This window comes from Lepidochelys olivacea, assembly GCF_965140295.1.
Source record: "Lepidochelys olivacea isolate rLepOli2 genome assembly, chromosome: 24".
Classification (NCBI taxonomy): domain Eukaryota; kingdom Metazoa; phylum Chordata; order Testudines; family Cheloniidae; genus Lepidochelys; species Lepidochelys olivacea.
In genome coordinates, this window is record NC_140434.1 from 9758837 (window position 1) to 9773595 (window position 14759).

The 14759-nt window shown below is 48.5% G+C and overlaps 1 protein-coding gene across 1 annotated transcript in view; it reads left to right on the top strand.

Moving 5' to 3' along the window:
- Positions 1–2005: 2005 nt before the first annotated feature.
- The window catches only part of F11R (F11 receptor), a 48705-nt gene continuing 35951 nt past the window's right edge, over positions 2006–14759 (top strand). Inside the window, exon 1 of the mRNA XM_084613986.1 lies at positions 2006–2165. Within this exon, the coding sequence (XP_084470112.1) occupies positions 2108–2165 (58 nt within the window). The 5' untranslated portion in view covers positions 2006–2107. The remainder of the gene's footprint in view (positions 2166–14759) is intronic.

Sequence of the window (14759 nt, forward strand, 5' to 3'; positions counted from 1 at the left end):
AGTGATCATCAGGTGGGCCATTTCCAGCACAAATCCAGGTTTTCTCACCCTCCACCCCCCCACACAAATTCACTCTCCTGCTGGTGATAGCCCATCCAAAGTGACAACTCTTTACACAATGTGCATGACAATCAAGTTGGGCTATTTCCTGCACAAATCCAGGTTTTCTCACATCCCCCCCCCACCCCCATACACACACAAACTCACTCTCCTGCTGGTAATAGCTCATCCAAACTGACCACTCTTCAAGTTTAAATCCAAGTTAAACCAGAACATCTGGGGGGGGGGGGGGTTAGGAAAAAACAAGAGGAAACAGGCTACCTTGCATAATGACTTAGCCACTCCCAGTCTCTATTTAAGCCTAAATTAATAGTATCCAATTTGCAAATGAATTCCAATTCAGCAGTTTCTCGCTGGAGTCTGGATTTGAAGTTTTTTTGTTTTAAGATAGCGACCTTCATGTCTGTGATTGCGTGACCAGAGAGATTGAAGTGTTCTCCGACTGGTTTATGAATGTTATAATTCTTGACATCTGATTTGTGTCCATTTATTCTTTTACGTAGAGACTGTCCAGTTTGACCAATGTACATGGCAGAGGGGCATTGCTGGCACATGATGGCATATATCACATTGGTGGATGTGCAGGTGAACGAGCCTCTGATAGTGTGGCTGATGTTATTAGGCCCTGTGATGGTGTCCCCTGAATAGATATGTGGGCACAATTGGCAACGGGCTTTGTTGCAAGGATAAGTTCCTGGGTTAGTGGTTCTGTTGTGTGGTATGTGGTTGTTGGTGAACCACAATATTGTTTCATATTCTCTGTGTATATATAAAGCCTGCTGCAGTTTCCACGATATGCATCTGAGGAAGTGAGCTGTAGCTCACGAAAGCTTATGCTCTAATAAATTGGTTAGTCTCTAAGGTGCCACAAGTCCTCCTTTTCTTTTTGCGAATACAGACTAACACGGCTGTTACTCTGAAACCTGTATTTCATTTGTTACATTACATGATGATGGTTCAGCAGGATCAAAAAGTTTCGAGGTCCCCGAATGGAATGTGTTCGGACTTTCTGTTCCGCGGAGAACATTTCCCAAATGTCTGGATTCCCCTGTGGGAGGGAAATGCTGTTTCTCCGGCTGGCTCAGACCCGCCCGCGGGGCCCCGAATGGAGACAGGGCCAGAGCCTGAGGGGGAGGAGCGTCTCCCCAGCACCCAGCCTCAGGCCGCCCTGTCACACTAAGACCAGGCGGCAGGGCGGGGCGCTGGGCCACCAGGCGGCAGGGCGGGGCGCTGGGCCACCAGGGGCAGGGAGAGGGGCTGGGCTTGGGTCCAGGGAACCACGGGGTGGGGAGTGGGCTGGGCCGCAGGGGCTGGGGAGGAGGGCTGGCTTGGGCGGGGCAGGAGGGAGAGATGACCTGGCCAGAGGGGCTCCTGGCCACGGGGCAGTGGGGAGGTTAAGCCTGGGCGCAGGGACGGGGGAAGGGGGGGACCTTGGGCCACAGGGAGGTGCAGGAGGGGGGTGAGCTGGGCCGGGCGCTAGGCCAGTGGGAGGAAGCTGCGTGCAGGACACGGGTGGGGGGGTGAGCTGGGCTGGGGCAGCGCGGGGGGGGCAGCTTTCTCCCAGCGGCCTCTCTGATTTGGGGGGGGGGGGCCCAGTCCCTGGGTGCAGCCCCGCCCCCATCAGCGCCGAGCGGGGGTCGCGTTCTTTGGAACAGTCCGGGCCCGTGGAACCGAGGAAGGCCTCCGTCACCATGACAACCTGAGCGGCCTGGCGGGGGGAGGGGAGGGCCTTGGGGCGGTAACTAAGTTCACGGGGGCGAGGTGAAGGGCCCCCACTGGTAACCAATCAGGGCGGAGCTGTAGGTGTGATAGCCAGTCAGGACACAGGGCTGACGCCATCGACGACACCGTACAGGAATCCAATCAACACCTGGAGGCGGGGTGCACGGGGCGGTGAGCGTTGGCCGGGATCCAATGGGGGCACAGAGGGCGGGGCCTCACCTGGCGGAAGGGCGGGGCCTCACCTGCGGGCGGTGAGCCGGGCCGGGTGGGGCTCAGTCAGGCAGCGGCGGGCGTCGCCTCTCGGAGTTCCGTGGGTCGCGGGGCGATGGCTGGGCCCGGGGCGTGGGGCCGGCTCCACTTCGTGCTCCTCAGCGTCAGCTCCTGTGAGTGCCGCGCCGGGGGCAGGAGTGAGGGGGCGTTGGGCCGGGAGGCAGGCAGGCGGGCGGGGGGGAGGGTAGAGGAGGGGGCAGGGGCAATGGGGCGGGCGGGCAAAGGAGGGGGCCTGGGGCCTTGGGGGCGGGCGGGGGGGAAGGGTAGAGGAGGGGGCAGGGGCAATGGGGCGGGCGGCCAAAGGAGGGGGCCTGGGGGCGGGCGGGTAGAGGAGGGGGCGGGGGCAATGGGGCGGGGGGGGAGGGTAGAGGAGGGGGCCTTGGGCCCGGGGGAGGGGGCAGGAAGGCAGTTCAGGAGCTTCACTTTTTATCACGTTGGGTGGTGATGTTACATGGGGCTGTGTCTGTCTCTCTCTCTTTGAAATGTTGAGACCCCTGCACCTTGGGGCTGCCTTTGCTCCCGGGTCTTGCTCCTTGCTTCACAGGTTGCTCGTTTTGTTGCTGAGCCTCCTTTTCTCAGCTGAGTCCCCACCCTGCATTGGCCCGTATTGCCTTTGGGGTTTGAGGATTGTGCTAAACATTTGGTGCTTTGAGTTTGAACCTCTGTAGAGCCCTCGCCAGGCCCCTTCTGGGCAGATAAAAGGCCTGGGAGGGTGGAGGTGGATTTTAGCGATGCTTCATTCTGAATTTTTGCTTGGTCTGAAATGGGAGAAGTTGTTTCTTTCCTTGTGAGTTAAACACTGTTTGTAAAATGCTGTTGATTCATTATCAGCGGCATGTAGAGGGGCCTGTGCAGACATACTGATTGCAGGAGGCTCTGTTTTCACAATGCTCACAGTTGGAGACCTGTTAAGGCACAAATCCTAGATGCTGCTAAACAAATACCCTTTCCTGTATTGACAAGAACACCTCAAATTCTGGAAACTGGAATCACTCTAGAAATCCAGTTCGGTCTTCACCATTGAGGCTATTCACTTCTTGCACTTAAACAATGAAAATTAGTTGTATTTTTTTGGGTAGTCTTTCTGCCATTGTTCCAGTGTTTTCATGCACTTGGCATGTTTGGATTGCAAATACTGCTGGGAAAGCTTTGTTTGTTTAAAGCTGTTGTTCCCTTTATGCTGCTTTTATGATGTATAAGAGCAGCCTGAATGTCGTAAAGTTTCATTTTCTTTCTGTAACTTTACATTTAGGAATATCAAGTCTTGTCTTCCCTGTCCTTGCTGGAGGATGAGAGAGCTGGAGTCTTTTCAACCAAAAGGGTGTCTGAATCTTCTAGAAAGAGCTATTAACTCAAATCTATCAGGATTTGCTTTAAATAGGTGTTTAATTTTGAAAGTTCTCAAGCTATTACTATTATCCGAGCATCTAGGAGCCTTAGTCACAGACCAGGATCTCTATTGTGGTAAGCCGTGTACAAACACAGAACCAAAAGACGGCTTGAGCCTGATACTGGCTAGACATCCACAAGGCAATATCAGAGAGAGAGGCTGAGATTTGGACAGAAGGCGACTGATCTGAAATAGACCTAGGTCTGAGCTGTCAGTGTAGAGATGGTAGTTGCCAACTTGTGTTTGCAAATAATACCGGTTATAAGGTTTCAGAGTAGCAGCCATGTTAGTCTGTATTCTCAAAAAGAAAAGGAGTACTTGTGGCACCTTAGAGACCAACAAATTTATTTGAACATTTGATGCATCCAATGAAGTGAGCTGTAGCTCACGGAAGCTTATGCTCAAATAAATTTGTTAGTCTCTAAGATGCCACAAGTACTCCTTTTCTTTTTGCCAGTTATAAGGTATAGAAGAAGAGAAGGGGACTGAGGACAGAGCCCTGTAGAACTCCCCAAAAAGCTTGGGGGGGGGAACCTACTGAAGGAGTGATTAGAGAGGTAGGAGGAGAACCAGGAGAGGACAGTCAGGGAAGCCTAGGAGGGACAAGATTCAAGAAGCGGAGTGTGGTCAGCTATGTCAAAGGTGGCTGATAGGTCAAGGAGAGGATGAGGATGGAGTACTGATTCTGAGCTTTGGCTAAGAGGAGGTTATTAGAGACTTTGGCGGGAGCAGTTTCAGTTGAGTGCAAGGGGTGGAAGCTGGATTGGATAGGGTCTAGGACAGGTGGTGCCAGCCTCTTTCGAGGCCTCGCCCCTGCTCACTCCATTCCCCCCTCCCTCTGTCGCTCGCTCTCCACTACCACCTTCTCTCACTGGTTCATTTTCACTGGGCTGGTGCAGAGGGTTGGGGTTTTGGCTCTGGGGTGGGGCCGGGGATGAGGGGTTTGGAGTGCAGAAGGGTGCTCTGGGCTGGGGCCAAGGTGTTCGGCGTGTTGGAGGAGGCTCCGGGCTGGCTTCGGAGTGTGGGAGAGAGGAGCTCTGGGCTGAGGCAGGGGGTTGGAGTGTGGGAAGGGGTATGGACTCTGGGTTGGGGCCAGAAATGAGAGGTTCAGGGTGCGGGAGGCAGGTGAAGTTTGAGGGCTGGGCTCTGGGGTGGGGCCAGGGATTAGGGGTTTGGCGTGTAGGAGGAGGTTCCGATCTGGGGCAGGGGGTTGGGGCACAGGAGGGGCTTCGGGAGGGAGTTTGGGTGTGGGACGGGGCTCAGGGTTGGGGCGTGGTGAGGTGTGTGGGCTCCAGGCAGCACTCACCTTGGGCAGCTCTCTGGAAGTGGTGACATGTCCCTTGGCTCCTAGGTGGAGGCGCAGCCAGGAGCTGCAGAGTCGGTGCTCAGGGCGGGGGCTGCACATAGAACCCCCCTTGGCCATTCTTCTGCCTAGGAGCCAAGGGACATGTTGCTGCTTCCGGTGAGCCACATGGAGCCAGGTAGTGAGCCTGCCAGCCCCGCACCAACTGGACTTTTAATGGTGCTGACCGGAGCTGCCAGGGTCTCTCTTCAACCAGCCTTTCTGGTCGAAAACTGGACACCTGGCAACCCTAGCCTCTTCCTGGTGGGGGGGGGGGAGGGGCTGAGGTGGGCCCCCGCTCGCCATGAGGCCCTACCTCCAGCCAGGTCTGAAGCTGGGCAATGTGGGGCACTGGCTGCTTGCAGCTGGCAGGAGCTGCCTGGGTGTGGGGACCTGGCTCCAGGGCCAGCAGAGCCCTCGGGGAGCAGTGATTGTGGGGGGTCAGAGTCCAGGAGCCTGGGCCAGAGTGGGTCAGTCCAGGCCGCTGTGGAGAGCTCCAGCCTTTCACCTGCCTTGGGCATCATGTCCCAGCGAGCGGGGACACAGCCGGGGGCTACTGTCAGGCTTGCACCCCCCTTCCCCCCGCTTGGCCTTACTTCTCCAATGCTGCTGGAGCTGCATGCCCAGCCAGCAGCCTCTGCTCTGCCTTCAGAGCTGGGTGGCTGGAGAATGGCAGCTGCTGGGGAGGGCTAAGACAAATTTTAGGATGGCTATAGGCCCTGCAAGCCCTTCTCCCCTCCCTGCCAGTACTGGCCCTGGTCTAGGATGGAATTGGAGGAGAGGAATTCCAGCCAGGGATTGTAGATCATGTATTCAATGAGATTAGAGACAAAAGGGAGAGAGGAGATGGGATGGTAATGGGTGTGTGGGATGGAGTCAATGAGGCAAGTGGAGGTGTTGGAGAAGGAAAGAAGATGAGAAACTTCTGTCTGTGATCAGGGAGAAGGAGGAGAGAGTTGTGAGGTGGAGGGGTAGGTGAAGAAAAGGGAAGCAGATGGGAGAGGGAAGGTCATGTCAGATCTTTGTTTTTTGTTTTCCTGGGAAGAAATTGATAAGATCCTGTGTCAAGAGAGAAGCAGAGATGCGGGAGGAGGGGAAGGTTTGAGAAGTGAGTCAAAGGGTAGGCTACACTACTGGAAAAAAAAATGTATTAATTCAGGTTCACTAATTTGGGTTAAAATAATTATGAAGACACTTGTCTTTTAGATTGGATTAGCAGTGCATCTGAGTCTGCCCTATAGACTTTAACTCAAGATGCTAACACGATGCCTAGTAGTAGTGTTTTCACTGCTTTGTTATCGTAAATTAGCTAACCTGAGTTAAGAATACACCTCTAGTTTGTAGTGTAGACATACCCGAAAGTGGTGAAAAGGCAGCTGGAATTAGAGGCATGGGATTCATTTAAGATGGAGTAGTAGAGTGGTTCATGTAGGAAGATGGTAGAACAGGAGAGAATTAATTTGTAGTGTGTGCAATTAGCCTGATCGTAGCCAGAGCCGGTTTAAGACCTTTAGAGGCCCTAAACATTGAAAAGATTATGGTGCCCCCTCATAAGTAATTCAAAATAAAAACAATACTATTCCGTAAAATATTTTATTTTTTGAAATGACACAACGTACATGTATGCTGGAATTAAAATAGCTTCTTTCTAGATTTTCTGGTTGCAAAATTCTGGATAGGTTCACTGAAGCTGACTCAGTGAAGCATGTCAACTTCCATACACAATAGGGAAAGTGAACCAAGTCTGTCCTGACACATTGTTGTTCTCTGAGGGTTTTTTATTCTTTTCAGCTGAGAAAGTGTTCTGCAGAGCAGTTAGTAATCATCCATGTTAGAAAAATACGTAGTGTGATCTGTACATTTGGAAATACACATCGTATTCAGTCTTTCAATATTGTGTCATGAAGATCAATGTGATTGAATTTCATTTTTCCTGTTTCATTAAACTTTGCGCGCATATAACAGTGGAACTGCCATACTTCTCCACAGAGATTCATGTTCAAGTCAACAGGGTATGAGTCAACTAGCTTTTGGGAACTTCGTGAATATTGTTCGTCAGATAAGTCCATGTCGTTTAGAAAAGAAAATCTACTTGATACTTCTTTGTACACTTCACCTCTCCTCTTCATATGAGCTTCAAGTGTATCGATTATAGTGTAGTAAGTAGATGCATGAAATTTGTCTCTAGGATTCAATGCCGTTTCTGTTGCACTGCTATCATTTGCTTGTTTTTTCCTGATTCGTTTGTGGGACTGGGCTTCTTTGTAGTTAGTATCAGGCAAGATATCTTTTGATAGGTCTTCAGATCTTCCAAATCATTCCTCAAAGTGTGTAAGTGGTCTGCTAATGATTGACAGAGGTCTGCACATGTTTTCAAATCCAATTCTTTTTCTTGGAGAGCTTGACTTGTGTGGTAAAAGGGTTGTAAAATTTCATTCCACATGGTCAACATGAATACAAACTCTATTTCTTGCATCTTGTTCGCAATGTTTGTATAGTTTCTCCCTTTTGTGATTGGTCTTCAGCTATAATTTCTAATGCATCCACAGCCTTTGAGTAGGACTCCAGAATTGCACTTGTTGCCACTGCATGTGCCTCCTAGTGAATATTAGAAAGAGATTTCAACACACGATCATTGCCCAAATGTTTTAAGAACTGCTTTTTTTGAAATATCAAATCAAATTTAAAAAAAAAATATTTTTTTTGGTGCCCCCTGCTTTGCTGGTGCCCTAAGCATGTGCTTAGTCTGCCTATTTGGGTAATCCAGCTCTGGTCATGGTGGTTTTGCCAGGAACGCACCACAATGCAAGAACAGGAGTGGAGGAAGCAGATGTTGGGGATGAGCATGGGTGCGGTGTGTGGGGGGGGAGGGGAGCAGCAATAAATTGGCAGGGAGGACTTTCAGATGGAAGGGGGTGAAAAAAGTCAAGGTGGATAAGTGAAGAATGGAGGGAATCAACAACCATTCTAGAGGAGAGGGATGAAAAGTCATGGAAAACAATCAGTTTCCTTTAAATAGCTCTGGTTAATGTCAAAATCCGGTTAATTCTCTAGTGAGTCAGTGAGTGTGTTAAGCTCTAATCTCTCATGTAACAAAAGCTATTATTAAAACACATCAATTTAGGCCTTTTTTGTGCATTGTTTCTTCTTTACAATCAAACACATATTTGACCCTTTTGTAGGTCACTTAAAAAACATTAAACCCTGTTCGTTTCCACTGAATTTCTAAAAATCAATGGAAATTTGTGATTTTAGTTTTTAAAACGTACTTTTTAAAGAAAAACAATTTGTGCTTGTTTAATTTCCTGGGTCAAAGCTGACCTGCCAGCCTCCTTTTTAAGGTAGCCTCTATTTCCATTAAAAAAACCCCCCTCTTTTCAGTCTTACGTAATGCATGTTGCATGTGTGTAAATTTAACTTTGAATTAAAACTTCAAATAATTCCAGAATGCATGTGTAGCTCCTGCAATCAGGTTTGGCTTTTGCCCCCCTTTTTCAACTTCTGGATGGTATTCTTGATGAAGTAAGACAAATTGACCACTTCTCTGTTCCAAAACCTCCCAGTTGCTTGTAACCATCCATTTTGATTAAATCATGGGGGCTTGCAGTCTCCTTTGCACATGATGCTGTTTTAATGACATTCTTATGATGTGTGAGCACTGGCTCTTTCTCTCCATTAATGACATGCTAGTGATAATGGGTTAATAAACCTGCATGTCTGCTTTTCCCATCATGCTTTCTCCCATGTTTGCCCTTTACTTGTGAGAACAAAGCCTCATTAAAATTTGAAAAGTCACCACCTTATTTCTTTTAAATCCATCCTTAATCTATCTTTGTGAAACTACCATGTGATGCTGGCTAGAAATAGTGATCGCTTGTGAGTACTAAGATTGCTGTTACCACTAACCTAACATCCCTTCATTCTCCCTCCTGTCTTGTTTACAAGTCAGATCTTTTGTCTTAGACTAAGCGTTATGGGAAAGGGACTGTCTGATTTATAAAAAGAAAAGGAGCACTTGTGGCACCTTAAAGACTAACACATGTATTTGAGCATAAGCTTTCGTGAGCTACAGCTCACTTCATCGGATGTCCGATTTGTTTGTACCTTGCCTAGGACAATGAATGGGGCTCTAATTCCTGATAGAGGTGCTTATAACAAATGCTGATTGCAGAAGGCTGCAGTCTGTCCACACAAAGAATCAATACTTTTGTAAAGTTGGCTCCAAATTAAAATTAAGAACTGCCATACTGGGTCAGACCAAAGGTCCATCAAGATCAGTATCCTGTCCTCTGACAGTGGCCAATGGCAGGTGCCCCAAAGGGAATGAACAGACAGGTTATCCTCAAGTGATCCATGCCCTGTCACCCAATCCTTCTTGCTCATCCTGTCTAATAGCCGTTGATGGACCCATCTTCCTTGATAAAGATGTTTCTTAAGTGCGTTAAAAAGCACTTAAAGTAATTTTTCCTGTTTTCCTATAAAATGTATTTACAGATTTAATCTCTTTAAAACATTAGTAATAAGGGCAAAATGCTTGACTGTTAATGGTAGCGGTATCAGCAGGGTTGTCTCAATAGTGCAGACAGAGGGCAGGAGTTTCTAAAGGATGTAAGAACCTCTGGAGAAACTGGTGGTCTAGGCTGAACAAGTATTGATGGGGTCCTGTTAGGACAGAGATCTTGCCTTTCGCTCCCTGAGCCTTTAAAATCCCCAGAGGGCGCATGCCTCTCTTTTATAAACCTGAACTTTTCATCTGTTGGGGACATAGTCACACAGAGATTGCTGATCCAGATGTTGGAGGGGAAATCTCCTTTGGAAGTGCAAAGATCTCAGTAGTTAGTCTCATGCAGGGTGGAAGGATAGCTTATTGGATAAGGCTCTGGACTGGGAATCAGGAGACTTGGGGTCAGTTTCTTACTCTGCCACAGGCTTCTGGTGTGACCTTGGCAAATCACTTAATCTACCCTGTGCCTCAGTTCGCCATCTGTAAAATGAGGATAATACAGCAGTGTGAGGTTAAAATCCATTGGTGGTTGTGAGGAGCTCAGATATAACTACCTAGATCTGCTTTTGCTCTATGGATGTTGGTGTTCCTGGGTGTGGATTTTGGAAAAAATCTTTTTATAGCCAATCTGGGTTCATCATACATAAAAGCAAACTTCTGTAGCTCAGACTGGAGAAATGAGCACCACACTGCTGCTTCCAGTGCCTGGGTGGAAACGGTGTGCCCGAGAGCCAATCCTAAATCCCAGTTTGCCTTTGGAAACTGTAAACTCAGTTATATCTCACTTATATTAACCTGGCGCAACCGTGCAGGTAAAAATCTATTAATGGATTTTAACCTGCTGCTGAACGCAGCCAGAAGTGTGGCGTAGACACAGGTTGGTGTTGGAAAAGAGGTGATCAGTCCCAGGGACTATTCCTGTGGGATTTGCCTTTTCCAGTGTAAGGGGAGTGAGGTATACTGATATGAAAAAGCAAACTGAGTCCCTTGTTGCTCTCAATTCCATAAACTAGTCTTTCCATACCCCCTCATCATCTGTGGCTCTTCTCTGAGCACCCTGCAATTTGAAAAGTGTAAGTTACTATGGAGAGGCCTCCTGTGTGAAAGGCTTCTTGCCCCAGCAGAGCAAAGAACAGCCTGTCTTGTTTACGCAGGTTCCCAAATGACTCAGTCTCATCTGCCAAACAAATTCAGAAACCATTCATGCTGCTTTGCAACTCCTGAGCTATTCTGAGCTCTGCCTATTGCTGTCCAGAAGAGGTATCATCACCCCGTGCTACTTTCCAGCCAGGTCTGGGTATTGTAATGATCACTGGAATCTCATTAGAATCCAGCAGAGTCAGGCACTCCATGGCCCTGCTTGACTTGTGCTCTAGCCAGTCCCCTTCCCACCATGCTCTGGCCCTGTGCTGTGGCTGTGCCCCACCCTTGCTTAGGAGTTCTCCATGTGTGTGGCCCACGCTAGTGGCTTCCCCCAGAGCAGTGAGTGTGGGGCTTAATAGCTGCTGCTCCTGCTGAAGGCTGTCTGCAGCCTCAGGTAGAAGTTGCAGCGTTGCTTACACTTGGGTCATATTTTCTGGGTCTTCTAGAGGGCTAGCACCATTAAATAGAAGCTGAGGCCCATGGCATGTAGCTGGGGGTCTGTGCCTCAATTCCTTCACACGTTCTTCTATGAATAGAAACCACAGGAAGTGTCTTGCAAGTGGAGCGCATCATGGGCTGTGACAGATTCAGCAAACATGGCACTGCTCTGAAGGGAGAGGTGGGGCAGAGGCGACCCCGACAAATCAGCCAGCCATAGCCAGATAAGATGTCCTGCTGGCGCTTGCAGAGCGGGTGGATGGGTTTTGGGTGGGTGCGGAAGGAGGCTCTAAACTTCTTGGAAGTGCCTGACGGGTCAGTTTTAAAGAGTTTCAGAGTTACTGCTCTGTCGCTATGGGTGGGAGGGGATCTGAGCTCCTCTTATTCCAGGCTCTGTTAGCTGTAGCAGGAAGGCAGCACAGTATCAGGGCTCTTTTTGGAAAGTTTAGTTTGCAGCTCTGAGGGATAGAAACCTAATTTTCTTAAGAACTAAAGAGTAGCTTCTGCAAACGTGACTGGACTGGCCCCTCCCATAGTAGGGATGCTTCCTACTCGTTGTAGGTGAGAGCATTTTTCTAAAATGGACACGGCACATGGGGAAGGACCAGTTCTGTTAGCTCGGGGCACATAGGAGAGGCTATAATCTGCTCTGCTTTGGCCAGGTCTATGCATAAAAGGCTTTGCCAGCGTAGCTATGTCGGTGTACTCTGCTGGCAAGCGCACCTTGTGTTCATACAGCTTATACTGGCACAACTGTGCTTTTGCTGGCATAGCTGCTTCTAGCCTCCCTGAGTGAAATAAGCTGTACCAATAAAGGGCACTTTTACCAGTATAGCTGCTTTTGCTAACCGACCTGTGTTGGTCACAAACCACACCTATTCACGCCCCTGCCTGACGGCTTGTTGTGTAACTCTGGCCAGGGTCTGGTACGTGGCTCCAGGCAGTGGCCAGGATATGACGCTGAAAAGGGAGGAAAAAGCTTCTTAATGCATCTCACTAGTTGTGCAATGCTATTCATGTACATGGGAGGGGAGAACAGGAGAGTTTGCTTCCATAAGCTTCAGGGGAGCAACCTGAGTCTGCTTGAACAGTTGAAGACCTTGATGAGTCACCCAGCAAAAGACCTGGTAGCTCCTGGGACAACTCCAGTGTTTGAGTGGCTCTGAATCGCTCTCAGCTCTGTTCATGTTCTTCTTGTACGCTGCTTTTATGGGTTTATTTTCAGCAGCATGCTACTTACTGTTTATGGTGCAGCTAGAGGTGGATCTCTCTCCACTGGCTACTAGAAACATTTCAGTGAGCCAAACACTTCCATGTTGCTCCCAGCCTCTGTCATATTTATATACAACTGGCAGGTATTAATGATTTACAAAACACCTGCTGGTGTAGCAACTAGGTACTAATTTATACTTTTGTAAATAAGCCAACCTATCAAGTGTATTGGCAGCTTTCTTCCTAGGAATGAAAGAGTGGCCCAAATGCCAAACCAAATAAATGCATCTTCACTTGTGCCCTGAAGGATGCTGCGCTCTGGCTGGTTGCCAGGGGCCATGTGTTTGGAAAGAGATCTCCCTCCTTTTCTGGGAAGAGCAGTCCCAGAAACTGACAGCAAAAGAGCTGAGGGAGGAGCATGATCTGAGTCCCAACATGTTCCACAGTCAGGTCATGGAGTGTGACCATCATCTTGGACATGAATAAAAAGCTGATGCAGAGATTTGAACAGAGAAGTTACACACTCAGAGCCATGCGTTGGTGTTGATGACTAGCCTTTGATTGCACTTCTGGAAAGGTTTTGAGAAGCTGGTGGCTATTCAATCCCAAATGCACAGAAACATCCCTGCCATGCTGGGCAGGAGTTGGCTCAATTACTTATACCCTTCCACTTAACCCTGGTGGGACAACTTAACTCATCTAGTTGAACCAGTGCAAACCCCACGGTAAATACTCAAACTAAAATTAGAGCGGCTTATGTCAATTTAGCTAAAGTCGATTCCTTCCTAACTTCAGCTAAACTGAGTTAAAGCAATAAGAAAAGGAGTACTTGTGGCACCTTAGAGACTAACCAATTTATTTGCGCATAAGCTTTCGTGAGCTACAGCTCACTTCATCGGATTCATCGGAGTTAAAGCAATTCTTAAATCCGAATAAGTGTGTCTACATGGGGTTTTGCACTGTTTTAATTACATCTGTTTGTAAACCAGTGTGGCTATCTCATACAGGCAAGCCCTTGGTCTGGAGCTGAGCTGAAACCCATAGCTGAAGCAACAGTGATACAGGATTTAAAATGCCTTTTTGCTAATACATGCCAGACATCTATTTCACTTGGGCAGGGTAAGCATGGATTAAGGGCTGTTTAGGGTACCTTAATGGGTAATTTCTGTGTTTAAAAACAAGTTCCTGGCTTTCAAATCTGTATCAGCAGTATCTTGCCCAGTTTTTCTTTCCTAGAGTTACTGCTGTTTTTATAGACTGAGGGCTCTGCACTTCACCATTCAACACAGTCCTTATGCAGAACACCTAAAAGGCAAAAAGACCGTCTACTTCAGGGATTCTCAAATTGGGGGTCGGGACCCCTCAAGGGGTTGCTAGGTTATTATGGGGTGGGGGTTGTGAGCTGGCAGCCTCCATCCCAAATCCCACTTTGCCTCCAGCATTTATAATGGTGTTTAATGCATAAAAGTGTTTTTAATTCATGGGGGGTGGGGGTTGCATTCAGAGACTTGCTATGTGAAAGGGGTCACCAGTACGAAAGTTTGAGAACCACTGGTCTTGTTGTGCCTTTCCCTCCCTCCACACACACTGTCCTTAGTGGGACTATCCTAGAGCTGCAGGGAGCAGTGACATTTAGTAAGCTGCTTATCTCAGCATCTCTGGTTAATATGTAGCTGCCCCTTACCTCACTAGGCCAAAGTTAAATTGTTCCTCTGAGGGCTTTAAACACTGCTTTATCATCAGGCTCCAGAGAATGAACTAGAGCAGCTGTTGTCAAACTGTGGGTCACAACCCAGTTTTAATGGGGTCACCAGGGCCCACGTTAGATGCCAAAACCCTGCCACCCAGGCCGAAGCCAAAACCCAAGGGTTTCAGCCCTGGGCGGTGGGGTTCAGACCACAGCCCTGCTGCCCAGGAATGAAGCCCTTGGGCTTTGGCTTCATCTCCCACACCCAGGGCAGCGGTGCTCAGGCCACTACTTCAGCCTTGTATGGGGGGGCCGTGTTTTTGTTGTTAGGAAGGGGTTGTGCTGCAGTGAAGTTGAGAACCACTGAGCTAAAGCAAAGGATGGATGGGCCCTGTCTACACTAATTAAAAACATTTTGAAACATTTTCCACTACTGGTAGTAGCACTGGGAGTTTTAGTGTAGACAGGTTGCTGAGGCTTTTAATACCATATCGGCTGGACTTGCTCTGAGTGGATTTGCAAAAACAAGATGTGCTGTACCAGTGTTAGCAATGAGAAGCAATCTGGTAAAACAAATCCCTAATGTAGAAAGGGCAAGCAGGGCAGCAGCTGCTGCTGAGCAGAGTGAAACTGAGGACTCTAGTGGGCAGAGGCAGCTTGGCTGTGTCTTGAAATCCTGGCTGTTGGCAGCAGGTAAGAGTGGGAATGGATAGTTACTTGATCAGTGACCCTTCCCCCAATACAGTGACACTACCCATAAATGTCCGGGGAGGGAATTTCCTGCTGAAGGGGAGGAGGGTTTATAAATTTGCTCGGGGTACTGATCAAGGGAGCCTAGGTTAAGTATTTTCGGGCTACTAAATTCCCTTAAACTCATGAAAGTCCCAGGCTATGGTTGAAAACTGAAGGCTGCCTTTGAAAGGGTTAATCATTCCAGGTGGGCCCCTCTCACTCTGGCCCCTTTCACTCACCTTCAGTAACAAAGGGATCT